Source organism: Marmota monax, unplaced genomic scaffold (assembly GCF_021218885.2).
Source record: "Marmota monax isolate L192 unplaced genomic scaffold, Marmota_monax_Labrador192_F-V1.1 WCK01_AAM20220418_F8-fsc00027, whole genome shotgun sequence".
Taxonomy (NCBI): Eukaryota; Metazoa; Chordata; class Mammalia; order Rodentia; family Sciuridae; genus Marmota; species Marmota monax.
The window spans coordinates 10,147,104-10,166,799 of NW_026694617.1; the positions used below are offsets into that span (position 1 = coordinate 10,147,104).

Sequence of the window (19,696 nt, forward strand, 5' to 3'; positions counted from 1 at the left end):
ACACCTAGCCCAATCTGAAAACCATCTATGTTGGTTGTTGAAGGATGAACAGACCTTAGTCAAGTGATGGCAGAGGAAAGATGGTCCCAACTTCATGGGGTAATGTATAGCTCTGAAATACCCATTCCTCTCAGGTTATAAGAAACCAATCTGAATAGTATAGAGCTTCAGACTAAAGGGAACTGGAAAAAAAAAGTAGGCAAGATCCAGATCATGGTCAGAGCTTGGAATTTCATCCTGTAGGTGGTAGAGACCGATGAAAAGGTTTGAAAGAAAGGAGTGATTTTGTTTCAAAGGGGTGAGTCTAGGAATAGTGATGTATGGGAATAGTGATATACTAGGAATTAGATATAAAGAGTGTAAATCAGGGAGGTTAGTTAGGAGATACTTTTTCAGAAGTCAGATGAGAGATAGTAAAAAATCTTCCTAAAACAGAACAGAGTCAACAAACCAGGACAGAGTGAGGTGGACAAATCCAAGCCCTATTAAAAAAAAATAACAATAATAATAGCGGTTGATCTGATCTGTGGAATGAGGGAGTAGGAAGAACCAGAGATGATTCCTTTCTTTGGTGGCTGATTAGACAGCTAAGATGGGAATTGAGAAAGAGAATAACTGAAAAGGTACTGGCTTAGGAGAAAGATGAGGAGTTCAGTTTTGAACATGTTGTGTTTGAGATGCCTGCAGGACATTCAGGTGGAGATCTCTAACAATGGGCAGTGAACATACTAGTACAAAGCTCAAGGACAAGTTAGGACTGGAGGTATAGTGAGAGTCATCAGTAAGTCAGCAATAGTTGAAACTGTAAAAATAGATCAAAGTCTGCAGAAATAGGAGAATCTGAACTTAGAGCATAACCTATTAGAATAAAACTCTAGTAGGGTATAGGGCCATAGAAAGCCATAGGGTAAGAATATAGAAAGAGATAGAGACGAGGTCCACACAGTCACATGTAATAGGTAGATCTAAAATAAGGATTTCAAAATACTCAGCTTTAGCCATGAAGAAGGCCCCATGCTTTCCCCCTTTTGTTAATGCATTATAGTTAGAGGTAATGGTTCATTTTGTAAGAAAATCCTTTCTGACCACCTTGAGAGTACAGTAAGATATTGGCAGCAGGAATTAGACTAACACAGAGTGCAGAAATCTGGGACATGAGAAAAGGGGACTTGTAAAGTCTCTCAACAATTAAATGTAACATAGAGGGAAAGATGTTGGATTTAGAGGAGAAAAGTTTGGGTCATGTTTGAGCACAGAGGAGAAAATAATCAAGCAAGTGTTATATTAAAAATACAGGAGAAAGTAGGACTGTTGGAGCAATGCCCTCAGTAATTGGGTCAAGGTCACCTGTAAGTTGTCAGTATGTGCTGGTAAAGATACAAAGTGGGGAAGAAGGTCCTTTCTTCCCTAAAATTGATTTGCCCTAGACTATAGCAATATTTTTTTCTCAGGGTCTCCAGTTTCACCTACTTGAATCCATCCTTCATGCCTCCACCAGAAGGTTCCCATACATCAAATCTAATGTAATTCTTTAATATCTTTCAGTGGCTCTGTACCGAAAGAAAATCACAGAAACTCCCACTGCCTGCCATTGCTATACCACCCACCTACTTTTTTTTTTTAAAATGACTCCATATTGATTTTTTTTCTGAATAAAATGAATACTATTCATTTTATCATCTGCAAATGAACCCTAACCTTTTCTATTATCTGATTAGAAAGCAGAGCCTAAAGAGAATATAGGTGCTGGGACACCCCAGCCCTTTCAAAGATGTTTGTGTGCAAAAATTCTGTTTTAAAGTGAGTGTCTCATATTGAATGGTGGTAACACCAATTAAATTGGGATCTCTCTTTTAAGAAGAGTAATTAAATAGAGGATGAATGAAGAGATGTCAGTGTCTTTATGTTGAACTAGTACTGTGGCATTATGAGTAGGCTATACATCCCAACCTCTGCACTACAGATACCTGCCCTCACTTCTTCATATTCTGCATAGTAAGTACTTATGTCTTAGGGTCTACTACCAACCTTAAGAAACCAAACTAAGACAGGTATTGAACTGCCTTGAGTTACATTTCCTACTTGCTATTTTCATGTTCTAGCCTGGTGAAAACAGGATCTGTGGTTGGAGAAATACTATATATGCCTCCACTTTTTATAATATTAATATACTAATGTTATTTGGATTCCCAAATAACATTAGTATATTAAGTGATCCCAAAGCTCTTATGGCAAATAAAGTCTAGCTTCATCCATGGGAGGTGTGCATGCCTGTAGTTCTCAGAATTCAGGGGGCTGAGGCAGGAGGATTCTTGAGCCCATGAGTTTGAGACTGGTTTAAGCAGCACAGCAAGACTCTGAATCAAATATAGATAGATAGATAGATAGATAGATAGAAAGATAGATAGATAGATAACAGATAGATAGCTAAAGTCTAACTTGGTTTGATCCATTTTTTTCCAAACTTTTCTTGACCACAGAGCACTTTCCTTATTTTTGATATTTTAAGTTTATTTACAAACATATCTAATACGCTGTGTGAATTCAAGTGTTTGATCCATTTTTCAAAAGGATTGCACTTCCTATAAGGCTCTTCATATGTGTTAAATGAAAGAACTAAAACATCCTTATTTCTTAAGCAGGTGAAGGAAGCAGCAAATCAGATCCAAAGCATAAAGCATAATTAGTAGTCACTTCTTGTTTTCCTCTGAAAATGGCAAATTGCTCCCTGGGCTCTCCTAGTGGCTCCCAGGGACCACAGTGTCTGTGAACCTCTTGTGCTCTGTACCAACATGATGTTGTTTTCAGCTCTGCAAAAGGTGCAGAGAGGGAGAAGGAGGAAATGACAACCCTATATACCCTGTTTCTTCATGACCTTGTTCCCTACGTGCTCCATTTTTCTTTTTATAAGAACAACTATTAACATCCCACTGAAAACACTTTGGGCAGGGTCCAAAATCATACATGGAATACAGCCTAAACGTGGCAGATTGATCAGAAGCATTTATCTTCTTTTCCACTTGAAAAGAAGACATAAAGCTATTTACCCGCCCTTCCCAAATTAAAAGAATAATATCTCAGAACCGACAAGAAATTCTAATTTATTTTATGAAATGTGTTGATCTGGCAAAGGAAACTGCAACTTTAAAAGCCTGCAGAAAAGAAACACTAACTGTAGGAGGCACACCTGCCCATGAGTGTCCTAAATAGTTTGCAGTCGGAAATGGGCACAAAGTTGGTAGAACACTGAGTCCCCTACCCTCATTCCACAGGAACCTATATCCACACATACAGTATCTTTTAAAATTGAACTGTGGAATCTGGAGTCAAAAACACAGGTCAAGAGTAAATGAATCTGGAGGCTCAAAACAGAAAGTAAAAGTTGGCAATTGGAAGATAGAGCTCGTCTCACCTTCTCCCCAGACCTAGAATGCATAAAGTCAGTCAGGAGGCTGGAGAGCCCTTCTGACCAGAGATAACTGATTTCCTTTGAAAAGGCAGAGCTGAGCTGAGAAAATCCCTATGGTGAAGCCAGCAGTTGAAACACTGGTCCACACAAGACTAGTCAAGTAGAATTAGAGTTAGGAGTTAGAGTCTCAGCTGTCAGAATAAGAAGGGCTGGGGATTAGAAGTAGGATGGGAGACAGACAATATGCTCATTGCAAATCTGGAAACCCCCAAAACTGAGCAAAACTCATTCCTTAAAGACATTTTAGACTTGTCCCCTAATCCTCAACATCTTTGGCCCATTCAAAAGCTGGACTCCCTTCAATCAAAACATAGTTTATTTCATGTGGCCACAATTAAATATTTGGGGAAGAGGGTGAAATGAAAGAATTCTCTATTATCTGTCAAAAGTGCATGATGTTCTGAAATGGAATTATGAATTATAAAGACTGGCTTCTAGCTATTGTTTGCTGCTTTATTTTTATTTCATTTCTGTGAATTCTTAGGCTACTTTTTCAGCTGGTCATAATTTTGTGACTGGATCTTGGATTGAATGGCAGACTGCACGATGACTACACCAAATAAAAAATATTTCAATAGCATACATTTATCCTAAAAATCTACATTAGCATATTTGGCCTGGTCAATCTCGTGTTTTCCGGTCTTAGAAAGCCATTACCCTCATTCCTCTTCAGACCCTACTCATGATCATGACACATGTTTGTAATCAGAACATCCCTCTGATCCAGTCTAGGGTGATTCTGGAACACTTGCACCAAGAAAATTGTTTTCTATTTTGTTCTGTGAACCTGGAACTACATCAGAAGCTCCTTCAGGGTTATTCAGGTCAAGATCGGTTTTAGGAAAGGTATTTGCTTGTAATCTGTCTGGCACTTTCCAGTTCACCAAGCCTGCCCGTTTTGTACTGGCTTTTGGAAAATTCAAAGTTATTTTAGATGCAGCTATTAATTGTCACAGTAATATAATCATTCTGAACACTTACATGAAACCAATTTTGAGTCTTGAAGTAATTATATATTTAATAGTAAAAGTTGCAATGTTAGTTTGGTTGTGTAATTGATAACATTTTTTCACTTGCTTGGAAAGTCTTAACACAAGCCACTCATGTAGAATTGTGGCCTTTAGTGTGCCTTCTAAAAGGCCATGTGCCCAAGCTCTTAATGATGTAGGGATATCCATAGATCTGTAATCATAAACGGAGAGAATCCTTAACATATAAGAAACCCTGAAAAAGTAAACATTACTTTTATACTCTAAAGCACAGAATTTCAATTCTTATTCCACTGAGTCACAGAAAAATGTGATTATCTACACAGCATATATATTTATAGCTCTTGATCCCAGCTCCCAAATTAAGCCATCCTAATTTCTATAGTTGATATATTAAAAATATAAATTGTTTTGAATATTCTGTAAATTTACTTGAAAGTTTATATCTACCTGTAACTTAATCTAAATTTGAATATTGCTGTGAGAAAAAGTTTTAATATAAGACTTATAAAAATAATAACACTTTATTACATAAAACAACGCTAATCTAATAGGTGGACACCAATTGCCCTTCACTACCTCTTCTTAATTTTCAATATAATTCAACATGAAAAGTCACAAAAAAATAAGCAAACAAGGTAAAGAAAAAGCATTATTTTTTATTAAAATGGAAAAAAAGTTTTGGCATTTGACATCCATGCTTAAATATTGTAAACATTTGCCAAATTGTATACTATAAATTATTAACCATAGGTAGTGGCTTCTTTCTTAAGTAGACATGTCTCTTTTTCAGTGGCCAAGACATCTGCACCCAAATTTAGAGAAGCATTTAGGTGTGTCAAATGATTAGTATTTCTCTCTGAGGGAGCTGATTACTGTGCACAAACATCTGGAGACTTAGTCTCTGTTTCAAGGCTCACATCTTTCACTGATGTCTTCTAATGACTCATTTCGATTGTTTATTATTATCACTATTCCCCAGAGGTAACCTAACATTTGTATTTCTAGCAGTTCTCTTGCAAAGCTACTTTCCAGTTGACACTTCAGTTGGATTTTAACAGCCCTAAATGGTGTTCTGATTTTGGGAAGGACCCAAGTGGGCACATGTTCACACAAGATCAAAGGAAAGAAGCAATTTGCTCTTTACTGCACAGGTATCAAACGTCTCTTTCTGGCATACATCTCCAAACCTTAGAAGTGTAGCTAACTCCTTTTTGTCCACTGTGGAGCCTATGCAAATAGGTAAAGTAATATTTTGAAACTCAGGGAAGTTTGACAGCAGTGTTAGATACTGATTTTTACAAATAAGTTCAAAGAATTAATAGCTTTGTGAATAGATTATAATACCCACCATAAATTAGCACTAAATCTTCCTAATGTACTAAGAACTATTCATTACATGGAAACAACATGGTGCCTGACCTTGCAGAACTAGTCCCAGACAATGTCTTTGAAGTCACTTCATTCTTGTTCTTACTTCAAGTATCTTAGACATGTGTCTTTATATAGTCCCCTTGAGGATAGGGACCATATCTGAATTACTCCATTTGTTTCCTAACGCAGAAACTCTGAAGAGTGAAAGATGGATATCATATATAAAAAAACATTACATTTTTATTTTATAAGATATAGTTTCATTTTGTTTCCTGTTATTTGTTGTTGTTAATTGCAAAAGGGTTACCTGAATTCTTGCTCATGGTAAACATCTGAATCTCACCATCATGCATTCATGTTCATCCACAAAACACAAACTAATTAATCAACAACAATAACAAAAACAACAAAGACCTAAAAGTACATAGCAGTCAGATCAGTAGAGTAGAGGGGAGGGAATAGAGTTGGAGAGGGGAGGGAAAAGGAAAATACTGGGGATTGAGTTAGCACAAATTAGAGCAAATGATAGTCTATGCCTTTATTATGTCAAAATGAATTCCAATGTTATGTACAACTAAAAAGAACCAAAAAAAACCAATAAAAAGAACCAATAATAATAATAATAATAATAATAATAATAATAATAATATCTATACAGTTAAAACAAAAACTCCTTCCTTTTCCATTGGAGACTATCTTCAATTTGGTACATAGCTCCATTTTAAACCTACCTTCTTGATTTTAATCCTATGCAATTAAATGTATTAAGCAGTCAACATTTAAAGTCACTGATTTATGTAACATTAGGTTCTATTTAGAACTACCTTATTTCTCTGTATAAGTTTTAGGGAACAGTAGTAGTTTTGAAAGCATTTTAATCTGTAGTATGAACATTCTTGTTCCTTCCATTCCACTACTGATTTCTGCTTATACTTAGCCTTTAAACCATATTTTGCCATCAAGTTCCTAGAAAGCATGATAATTAAGGTTGTTTCCACAAAGAAATTCGCCACCTGAATCAAGGCAGGGACACAATAATACAAAGTAAAATATACTTGCCAATTTAACAAAAATTTATTACGTGCCAGTTAATGTGCTGAATGCTAGATTTCAGAGCTCTGACCTCTCTAAATATGGGAAAAAGAGATGCATAGACCTTCCACATGGCCTATGTAACCCCATTTACCCTGACTCTGCCTCCATCTGCTCATGATGGAACACTACTTCTTGTAAGTATTACATGCCCTCCCACCTGGGTTTCAATGTGCTTTGGGAAGGGGCTGTTCTCCCAGGCTCAGTGCTATTCCAGGAAGACACCCCTGATTCCTTGCTGTCTCTCTGAAAGCCCACATGCTGCCACTGCCCCAGGCACCAGCCATGGAGGCTCTCTTCTATGCTCTGCAGTCATGTACCCTCAGGGTTTCATATATATGCGGTTCTCTGTCTGACTTACTCTGTCCTTTGGTGTGTTCTCCATCACAGTTTCCAAAACCTGGACTCCAATAAGTTGTATTTTCTGTGAAACACTTCTCTTTTTTGTTTAGCATTTAGTTATAGTTTCTTGTCTTACCATGGAACCTAGAGAATCACACCTTTTAGATAGGAGGCACGATAAGTTTTATCAGAAGCTGAGTAATGGAAAAAAATATTGTCAGAAGGAACCCCAGTCCTCATGATCAATACAGCATGGTAGGAATGTCTGCCCCTCTGTACACTACACAGGCCACATAGCATTGCTTCCATCAGCCCAAACTTGGACTCCTCCCACAAAAACAGGCACTACTCTCCCATCCATGTTGTCCTATCCAAGAGACTGAATGACTCCAAGATGAGTGACTGACACAATGTGATATGAGAAACCACATTAATATCTAGAATGATAACGGGATTAGAAGAGCCCAAGAAGTTGGTGGATGGCAACATTGGGGAGATGTTAGAAGAAGCTATCCCTGGATGGCATGGATCTTTGAAGAACAGAAGAAAGGCTAGAGACGGAAGAGTGGTATTCTTGAGTGGCAATAGAGTATTCAGAGAAAAACAGCTGCCCCTAGAATCTAAAGACCGTGGACCTTGGGTGGGTTGTAGCTCAGTGGCAGATTATGTACTCTGCATTCACAAGGCCCTGGGTTCCATCTCTAGCATCATGAAAAAAAAAATTTAAAGCTAATTAAACAATGATAATAGATCATGGTAAAATGAGTATTCCCACCATCAGCAGCCCCTCTATTTCCTTCTATCCCCAACCCCCACACTTTACAGAGGCTTGTAGAGGAAAGATGAAAGAAGCAAAGTTGCATTTATTCTTACAGATACATTTTAGAATTTGTCATACTGTTATGCTTACCAGTTGGGTAACTCCTCTGTCAGCTTGGGAAGCTTTGATATGGTGTTTTTTCATTTGTTCTTGTGTTTTTTATTTGTTTGTTAATTTTTTTTTTTTAGGACTGGGGATTTTTTTCAGGACTTGCACATGCTCTACACTGAGCTACACTTCCAGTCCTTGTTTATGTTTATTTTGAGACAGGGTCCCACTAAGTTCCCAGGCTAGCCTTGAGCTTACAATCCTCCTGCCTCAGCCTCCCAAATAGCTGAGATTACAGGTGTGCACCACTGCACCTGGCCATTCATACATTTTTCACATCTCATTAAACTTTTTGTTTTGTTTTGTTTTGCAGTAGTGAGGATCTGAGCTACATCTCCAGCCCTTGGTTTTATTTTATTTCATTTGTTTTATTTTGAGACAGAGTCTCACTGAATTATTGAGGCTACCTCAAGATTGCAATCTTCCTGCCTCAGCCTCCAGAGTCACTGGGATTACAAACATGTAATCCCAGCAGTGTGTGTGTGTGTGTGTGTGTGTGTGTTTTGCCAGGGCCTTTTGCATGCTAGATGAGCACTCTACCACTGAGCCACATCCTCAGTCTTCATTAAACTTTTGATACATTCTTCACCTGCAGCCTATAGATTATTGCTGAATTTAGTGAAGCTGTTTAGTATTTTCAAATAATTTCCTGTTAATCATTGATAAGATATAGAAAAGCTTTATAATTTCTAAATATCGACTTTATAATATCTCATTAATTTTTCAGTAGATTCCTTTGGGTTTTCAAGACAAACATATAGCTCCGCATAATTCTTTAGTAATTTCCTGCAATGATATATTTCATAATATTGAAACATTTTGCATCCTTGAAATAAATTGTATGTGGTAGAGGTATAGAAAATAATACTGGAATTTTTTTAATCTTTATTTTATTTATATGTGGTGCTGAGGGTCAAACCCAGGGCCTCACACATGGTAGATGAGTGCTCTACCTCTGAGCCACAACTCCAGCCCAATACTGGAATTTTTAAAAGCCCCTGATTTAATTCACATTTTGAAATTAATTTTTTACAAATCATTTGACACATCAAAACTGAAATAATTCTATATATTTGTCAGCTTTTGTGATTTGGTATCAAGGCAATGTTTATTTAATAAAACAATGAGGAAATATTATATTTGTTTCCTGCAAAACAGTTTTTAAAAAGAAACCAAAAGAATTAAGTATTGTTGAGCCAATCACCAAATAAGTGTGGAAGAGTCCATTTCAAATAGTATAATATGTGTATTAACCTTTGGGAGGTATTAGCTTGGCCCACAGAAATCAGAGGAGACCCCATCATTCCATCTTCCTTTCCCAGATATCAAGTTAGTGATCTCTAAAAACAGATGCTAATTATTCACATTCCCATTGAGCTCTGGAAAAATATGGACACTACTTTTGAGTGAAAGCTATGTGCTTCAGCAAATTCACTGGAAATTTGTATTTTGGAGTATCCTATTTATGAATCCAAAGATTGCTGCCTACATCTACACTAGCATTATCCAACTTTTGTAAGGAAACATGAAATTCAATCCTGAAATCGCACAAAATACTAACATAATGTTTAAACAACTGTAACTTTTTGTCTTGTAATGAATCTTTTTCTATTTTACAATTTTACATATGATTAGCATGCAGATCATCAGGCAATTGCAAAAGCCTGAACTTATGATAAAATCATACAAGCAAAATTTACCTTATTTCGGCTTCAGAACATTGGAATACTATTATTTCAAGATTGAATGTTATATTTATGCTTAAGTGTTTCCTTAAGTAAATTTCCAGAAGATTGTTCCCTAATCTTGAGTGAGCATAGACCTCTCTAAAAGGACAAAACCTTCAGGAAAACACTGGTGCCCCTCTGTAGCCTATGAAATTTGGAGTTACAGTATAACCAAATAGGGGTGGAAAGAACTGGACTTAATAGAATCCTGCAACTTTAGGATCTGGAATATTAATCAGTGGTTAACTGCAAACTGATCTCTAAATTACAATCCATAGGAATTCCTACCACAACTTGCTGATTTCAATACCCTTCCTAACAGTCACTTGATTCAAACCTCCCATAACTATAGGAAAACTCTTCTTTTGGGGGGTTACCAAGGTGTAATTTCTTTTAAAAGACATTACTGTTAACATTTTTTATTCAAAATGCTAATAGCTTCAAAATGTTATGGTTATAAAGTATTGCACATTCATTGTGCAAAACGACCAAAAGTTATATGAATACATCTAGAAATCACCTGAAATCTCCCTTCACCAGAAGTTCTGCAACTGTTCACATTTTGGTATAGCTCTTTATAGATTTTCCATTCAAAAAACTTGAAAAATGCTTTAGTTCACTTACAATGTATTAAAAATACTTATCTACCAAATCTATATTTTATATATTTCTTTTCAAATACCTATTGGAGGGGGGCTGTTTTATTGCATCTCTTTTTATTTTATTTTTATTAGTGCATTGTAGGTATACATAATAGTGGAATTAATTTTGACATAATCATACATATATGAAATACAATTCACTTTATTTCAGTCCCTAGTGCTTCTTCTTTCTTTTCCCTCCTCCCTCCCTCTGCTTCCCTTTCTTTACTTTACTGGTCTTCCTTATATTTCTTTTTTAAGTTCATGCTTTATAAATACACATAAAGATGGAATCCACTGTGGTATATTTATATATGTACATAGCATAATTTTGTCAATTTCATCCATAGTTCCTCTCTTTTCCTGTCTTTCCTCCCCTCCCCTGCATTCTTCTTCCTCTACTCCACTGATCTCCCCTATATATTTGTGGGATCCACTCTGCTGCCTTTTCCCCCTTTATTTTGCTCTAGCTTCCACATAAGAGAAAATATTTAACCCTCGACTTTCTAAATCCAGCTTATTTCACATAGCATGATATTCTCCTCTTCCATCCATTTACCATCAAATGTATCATTTCATTCTTCTTCATGGTTGAATAAAACTCCATTGTGTACATATACCACATTTTCTTTATCCATTTTTCTGTTGATGGACACCTGGGATGGTTCTATACCTTGGCTATTGTGAATTAGACTGCTATAAATATTGATGTGCCTGTATTACTATAGAATGCCAGTTTTAGTTCTTTTGGATAAATATGTCATTGCATTCTCTTATATGGAATAAAAAATATGTACCTAAATCATTACATAAGACTCAGAAGAATAAAAAAAAACTCTATGTGAGTTAATATTACTTTAATAGTCATCAATAATAGTTTATTATGTTTTACAGTTGTATTAAAATAATGCAATTCATGATTTGCTATTATTTGTAAAGCCACCCAAAACTTCTTACCTATTTTATTTCCTTTTCTTCCTCTCTTTTTCTACTTCTACACTCCCGCCATCTCTCTTGTGGTCCCTACCTCAGGGGAGCGCCCCTGAATTTTAGTGCTAAAAACTTGAATTCTATCAGCCTAATGATTAAGGCTGACTCTTCTAGGATTCCATCAGAATAACTTTTTGTGAAAAGTACAAAAAAAAACATAAATACAGTCTCTTTGTTTATATGTGTGAGTGTATGTAAATATTCATAAAATACTATGAATGGAATCATGAAGAAACTGGTATTATCTGGAAAGGAAATGAATGGTGAGGAGCGGGAGCCACAAAGGGAAAAAACTTTTGATTACAATTCTTTTCATGCTTTATGAATGTTTTGTAATACAACTCGTGCAAAAATATTTAGGATTAAACTGTAGCTATATATGTATCTGCAAATACACGACATTCTTAGGTTAATAAAGCATGAGCTCTTTATCAGATTTCATGGCACACTAAGCATCCAGAGAAATGAAACCACTACCTGCCAGTGTTACTTTAGGGATCTGCAATGGAAAAATACTTTTTTTTCTCTCTGAAAATAGTTTTAGCTGCCACTCTATGGAAGGGTGCAATGACAGATTTAGAGTACCAAGTCTGAATCAGTGGCCTGGCAAAGACAGAAGAGTGCCATTTCTATTCTGGTGTTATGTTTGGTTTGTTGACCCTGCACGCACGCACGCACACACACACACACACACACACCACATACACAGGTGTAGTGGAGACATTATCTGTGACAGTTTCTTAGTTGCATTGGGAACAGCTGCCTGGAGGTATGAAAAATGACAAGAATTCTAATTTCAACCTTTGTCTTCTTTGAAACATAAGTTACCCTGGTTTTTGGTTATGTAAATTGTATTTGTGGCCTTCAGGCAACATCTGTGTGGCAGAAATGCAATTCTATTTTGAGAATTAGTAATATTGACATATGCAGGACCTAAATGCCCTTGATTTTTTCCTCATTTTCTTGCTCTTTATTTGCAGGTAGTGAAATCAAAGTTATCCCAAGAATTCCACTTTATTAAAATGAAAAGATCAAAGAATCATACAGTGGGAAAATATTTCAGCAATCAAAGTAAACTACAACAAGACTTTGTAACAAATCTTCAATCACCATATCATGTCAGAGGTCCAATAAATCAGGTTTGTTCTGAAATCCTTCTCAGCAGGATGTGTGCAAGTAAAAGGACCGTGCGGGCTCCCTAAAGAGTAACTGAGTTTGGAGATGGAGACAGGCTTCTCACCTGGATGATGGGCAGAGAACCAAACAACGTGCCTCACTTGTATTTCAGATCAACCACACACTCATGCACACTAGCACACACCTGCACACCAATGCATATTTTGCTTTAAAAAAAAAGAGTAATAAGTTTTTCCTATAGCTTTACAAAGTCAAGATGTGAATTTGAACAATTAGTTGGTTTTAGAGTGAATGACAAAGCTAGAAAATGATTACTTGAAATATAATCAAAATCTAGGACCACCGTGGGCCGGGTATTGCCTTTTGATCATAAACAGGAACATAGACACTTGAATTAAATGGGAAAGAGGATCAGGCTCTTCAGTATTGTGTTAAATTCTCTGCAGGTACATTGATTTTAAAATGCAAACAAGCAATTACATTCCACGTGCAAGTAGGAATTTTGCTTATGTTCTTTACCAGGAGAAAATGTGGCTTTTAGGAGGACTTAGACTTTGTGAATCTTATGCTTATGAAAAACATTTCTTCTTTAACTTTTAAAATTTTATAACTGAAAGGGAAACAACAGAAATGCTGCCCTACAAGGACTTTGAAGAGATTCTATGAGAGAAATAGGAAGTGAAATATTTTACAGTTAATACACCAATATTTAATTCTTTACTCCTTGTGTTTTTCATAAACATTCCTTCCTGTCTTGTCTGTGAACCTAGATGGGTAACTGCAGTCTAAATTGATGATTTAGATAATTTTAAAGCAAGGAACAAAATACAGTTCCTCATGTATTACTTTATTATGTTCCATGTATGATATTATGCAACAAAGCTTTTGTTTGCTGCTATTGACAGACTATGTAATTGAAGATTACAATTACATTTTACATAAATATTTTGCAAAGGATTATGTATTCTAAGTGGGTTAGCATAAAGCATTTGCACATGTCCCCAAATAGTACTGTTACTAGTATCTATAGTATCATTTTTCTTGAGCAACTATATCTAATCCAATTTAGAATAGAGCATAAATTTATTTATTCAAAAAGTGGTAGCAGACATACAAAATGTACCTAATACCAGTATCCAAAATTTTCTTTTCTATATTTTTAGGTTCAGAATGGTTAATTTCCTAATTATGCAAATGCTCTTTTTTGAGATTACATTTCACCTTTAAGGTGGCTTTTAAAGGATTATTTTTCTTTTGAGGAAAAAAAAGCTGACATGCTTAATTCAATATATGGCTGAAATTACATAATTTATAAATACCTCGATTTCATTAAAATACAAAAATGAAACTATTTTGATTGAGCAATTCTTTAGTATGAATATTAACTTCCTTCAAATACTCTATTTTTATATGTATTTTTATATGAACGTACACATAAATTTATATTTAACTGCCTTAAAGTATATTTAAATGCAAATATCACTTGATATAAACAATAATATAGGCATTTTACAGATGATAGATTATTTTTTAAGAAAATGGTACAGAATTAACTTAAAAATAAAAGATATTTCTGGTATCTTTATCTACATGCAAACTTCAGTTTTAGATTCTCTGAGATTTTTTTTAAATGTTATAAAATGTTATCATTTCCTGTAGCTGCTCCATCATGTTTCAATGTATCATTGACAGTATTTCAGCTGTTTCTGCATTACACTGTGACCTGGATTGTAGTAATCATCTGGCTGAGTTAGTCTGGTGTGTGCCTCTTCACCATTGAAATAATAATGGATTTTAGAAATAATTGTAACAATACTATTAATAAATGTCTTACTAGTAATACTCTGTGTTTGGAGAGTATCTGTTCTTTTCCGTTTCACTCAAGCTGTATAACCATACCAACAGTAGCCACTTGGCAGGGATATTATCATGTGGATCTAAGTAATGGAGTGTGATTAATAGGATACAGTATTTTTTCAACTTTGATAATCTCTAAGTGTACGATCAGATGAGCTCTCTGCTGTACAATAGCAAAAGCTTTTGAACATAGTTTAATGGCAATCTTTTTTTTTTTTTGAAGTAAGGCACTGAAATTCTAGAAAGCATTTTAACTATGCTATTATGGTTCAGATCCAAGATGTTTCCCAAAGACTCATGTGTTGAAGGCTTAGTCCCCAATGCAGCAGTGTTCAGAGGTAAACCTTTTAAGAAGTGATTGGATCGTAAGGGCTCCAACCTCATCAATGGGTCAATCCATTAACACATTCATAGATGAATGGATTATTATTGGGAAGTGGTGAAAACGGTAGAAGGTGGGACCTATTGAAGGGAGTGGGTCCTTGGGGACATACGTTTGGGGACTATATCTTATCCCTGGTCTCTCCTTTTCTCACTTCTTTCCACTGGCCCCCATGAGCAGGGTTGGTATCACACACCCCTCACCATGATATTCTGCCTTACCACAGACCAGAATCAATGGGTCTGACAATGGCTAAAACCTCTGAAATTTGGAGCCAAAGTAAATCTTTCCTCCTTCTTTTTCTTCAGTGTTTTTGTCACAGTGATTAAAAAGCTAATACATACACCTTGTTGAAGTAATAACATTTTATTTTCCTTTGGGGGAAATAAGTGTGTGTGTATGTATACCCACACATATTTGTCTATGTTTAGCAAGTTCCTAATTTGAGTGGGGGAAAAATAGGTATAAGCATTTTAAGGTATCTTTAGGTGTGAAAGTTACAGAAAGTATACTATTTTGGGTAAGAAATGATCAGTATCCAATCTAAAGAAAACAATTACAATATTGAAAGTCAGGAATAACTGCATAAACATTTCCAAGCATTACTGTTGACACTGTGTGTGAGCACATGTGCATAGGGGGTGAGAGTGGGGTTAAAGGCACATTGTACTATTTGCCAGTAGGCAAATAAGAACCCATAGACATAAAATGTAAAAGAAGGGCTTACCATCTCTTGTTTGTTTGGTTTACATTTGTATCAGTCAGTCTTTTTTTTTTACACATTTTTTTAGTTATTGATAGACCTTTTTTTATTTATTTATATGCGGTGCTGAGAATTAAACCCAGTGCCTCACACATGTCAGGCAAGTGCACTACCACTGAGCCACAGTCCCAACCCCTGTATCATTCAATCTTACTAATATTAATGGCCTATGTGCCTAGCAATCTTCTCTGTAGAACAGTAATTCCCACTTAGAGAGTGTTGGAAGATATCACTGGAAACAGTTGCAGTGAGGTTTATGGAGAAAAAAGAAAAACAAAGCTATTGTGCATCTGAAGTTTCTTCTTTCAAAGTGGCATTTCACTGGAAGATTCCAAAGAGAAATACAGAAATGTGTCAAAATTACATTACCAGTAAGAGTTATTTCAAAGCTGTAAGGTCAGGGTATGAAAGCAGGGGGGCAGGTATCTAATATAACAAGGTTAAGGAGCCTAAAAAGATAACCAGGGGTGGGATCTTCTTATCTCAAAGCTTCCTTCATTAGAATACATGCTGAAAAAATTATCATATCTAAAAGTTTTCTCTTGAATTTTCATCTTATAAAAGTATTTTAAAATCATTAAAAGCCATGTTCAAGACTATTACAATTAAAGTAAATAAGTGTAACTAAGTTCATATGAGCTGACAACTTCAATAACATGCATCCAAGTACAAAATATAATATAGCAGAATCTGCCATTGTGAATCAAGAAACAATTTCCGCAAATGCTAGTTTAATATTTGTTTTGTTTTATTTTGTTTTCTCAGTACTGGAGATAGAACACAGAGTGATCTACAATTGAGCCACATGCTCTGCCCCTTTTATTTTTTATTTTGAAACATGGTCTCAGTAAATTGTCCAGGCAGGCCTTGAACTTGTGATTATCCTGCCTCAGCCTCCACAGTGGGTAGGTTACAAGTATGGGTCACCACACTTGTCTTTACTTGAATTTTTTTTCTTTAATATGTACTTAAAAGTCAAAACCTTTTGATTACTCTTAGAAATGAAGGCCTTTTGATAGATCATTTTGGCTGAAGGAGATGAATCAGAAGTTGTCAGAATTCCTCCCAAAACTTACTAAAGACAACAGGATACTGCAAGCACCTACAAACTAGAGTTTGTATTTGGCAAGGCTTCCAAGGTTTCATAATGTCAAAAAGCCTTTTATCATGTTTTTACTACTACAGTAACAGCTATTATCAACTTCCATATTTCTTTTTATGATTCATCCCTTCATGTAAGGACGGAAGAGCTTTTTTTTTTTTCTAACTGATATAGACCATGCAGATTTCCTAAAATGATGCTTACTTGGTTTATTTTTATGTTCACTGAAATATAAAGAATTTATTTTATGACTTTACTAAATATCAGATCACTGAGCTTTAGCACATTCGATATATATAATGAACATCTTAATTCTTAGAACTCATCAAAAGTGTAATCTGTAAATCTATTTGCCATGTAAGAAAACATAATTATTTAAGACCAACTAATAGTAAAAACAAAATAGTCACATTTAGGAAAAAAACACTATAAAAGGATTCCTACAGGGTGGTAATGTTTAGGTAGATTAACTTTTGAGTTTGATTTATGCTGACTAGCATTTTATTGAAAGTCTGTAGTGCTCTCTGAAAAGAACTGTTTTCATTTAGTTTTTTAAAGTCTTTTTTCCGACTCTGTATAATACATCTGGGGAAAATACTGCATTTTGGATTAGGCAGTTAATATCTCTAACCAAGATATTTCCTTAGGTGATTTATGTGTAACATCATATTATTCTTTTTATTACAGGAAATTAAAATATATACTTTTGGTTACATGAAAAAGCAATTTATATGAAATCCATGAAAATATGTAGACATACTTAAAGAGTAAAGCAATTACAATTGATTACTGACATATCAGAATAAAGAGTTAATATGGTTTCATAAATATAAAATATATTCAATTGATTCTCAAATATAGAGTGAATTTTTTTATTTTATGGTTAGAGAAATGCATCAATTTGATTCAGCTTTTAATGCTCAGCTAAATTATTTAATGGTTATGAAATATGGTATATATATATATACAATTGAATATAATATATATATATATATATATATATATATATATTATATTCAATTGTATTTCTACTTCCTTTTTATAATAAAATCTGTTCTAAACCTGTAGATTTTTATAGCATCAAGGTCAACAATATAATTTTCTTTAAAGTCTCTAATTTTTTATTTGGTCCATAATTTGATGTCTTAAATATTAAGTCATGAATTTGGACACTAGAAAAATATTTTAAAATACTAAAATAAAATGAGCCTGTGCTGTGACTTGTAATGTACATGTGTATCTGCTGAGATCCATTTAAATGTGAAAGATTATTTGGTCTCTAGTAGATTTTTTTACCTATTACGCTGAAGGTTTGGGTTTCAGAATTCTGTGTCCCTTTTCAGCCAATAAGTGGGTATGAGAGCACACGCAAAAGGCCAACACTGAATCAAATGTAACCCAGGTGAATACAGGAGGCCCATCTCAATCAGAGAGGAGCTGAAAGGGAGTCAAAGCCCTTCACTTGGCAGAGACTCCCTCTCCTCTGTATTCTGCAAGAGTTAACAAATACGGATCACTTTCCAGATGCTGTTGACACATGGACCTCTCTTCAAACTTTCTTATTAACATGTATGTCATTTTGGAGGGTCTAATTCCATCTAAAAAAGTAAAAAAATCATTTTAAGTCTTTATTGGGCCAAAAATGATAACTCAGAGCCAAATAGCAGGAGAATGTCCTTCAAGTGATATTTTCCTCATATACCATTGGGAAAAAACAGAAAATGATCATCAATATAGTGTATCTCTGAAGAATCTGAAATGGTAAACCTATTTTTGAGTAAGTTGTTTTTTCACCCAGGGCATCAATTCATTTACCAGGACAATTCCTGTTTGTTCTTACCTTTGCCTTTAAAATGCAATTTTAAAGCAGTATTTTTCTGCATGTATTTAAATATGGAATACATGATACGTTTTAAAGCTTACATTTTATATTCTCCTCCTTGTCTTAATTACATGTAACATGAAGCTTATGTTTTAACAGGCATGGGATCTACAGTTTTATATTATCATAAAAGAGTTTATGAGTCCTTTGTTAAAAATCAGTACCATGTCATTGGCAGGATATGGAATTATTTACAGTTACTTCTATTTATAAGATAAAATTCGGTCTGAATTAAGAATAGAAGGGGGAGGCTGAAACAATAGTTTTGTAGCCTAAAATAAGTTCAGTTATCAAGTGGCACAGATTTGAATCCATAGGTTTCTACCACACGTGCATGCCCACTGGGCAAAACCTGGTATATGTTCACACTTGCTTCCAAAGGATACCCATTACAATGCTCACATTAGCTATGCAAAATCAGTGGCATGTTTTTAAAAGGGTGTGGATACAACCCTTAGCACAAGTTATTCTTGCCAAGAATAGGAATCATTTCAATAGGATGGGGTTTCCAGGACCATGTTATTGGTAAACACCCAGAACTCTCTTGGCCACCTATTTTATGAATAAATTGATACTTTCCATGAATTATTTATAAATTCTGAGATGGGACTGATACAGACATTGCATCTCAGTTTCCTGTTTCCCAGAAGAACCCATAATTTCAAGTGGGTGATTGGCTTAAACAGTGATTTTCCGTTTCCTGGGGTTATCATCAGTCTTTGAAGTGCTGACTTTCTTGAAATTGACTTCTCTTCCAATGGACGCTTCCCTGGGTGGGCATCTTCAGTAAACTCTTATCAAATACAGTAAAAATAAATGCCTTCCCTTCACCACTAGTCGAGGACTTGTTATGCTGCCTCTGCAGAGCAGAAAATCAAAACAGTTGGGCCAAAGCCAAGCCTTCTCTGGTTTCTCTCTGGGTGGAGTGTGTTAAATAATGGCCTTAAAAAGAAAAATTCTGTATTATTTTAAACAAGAGTTCATCCTCACTCTATAAACACATGTATATGTGCATCTGCGT

At 35.1% G+C, this 19,696-nt stretch overlaps 1 protein-coding gene across 1 annotated transcript in view; it reads left to right on the top strand.

Annotated features, from left to right (window-relative positions):
- Window positions 1-14,529, top strand: part of Cped1 (cadherin like and PC-esterase domain containing 1) — a 263,515-nt gene extending 248,986 nt beyond the window's left edge. The window contains exon 23 of the mRNA XM_046422379.2: window positions 12,533-14,529. Within this exon, the coding sequence (XP_046278335.1) occupies window positions 12,533-12,754 (222 nt within the window). The 3' untranslated portion in view covers window positions 12,755-14,529. The remainder of the gene's footprint in view (window positions 1-12,532) is intronic.
- Window positions 14,530-19,696: the final 5,167 nt, after the last annotated feature.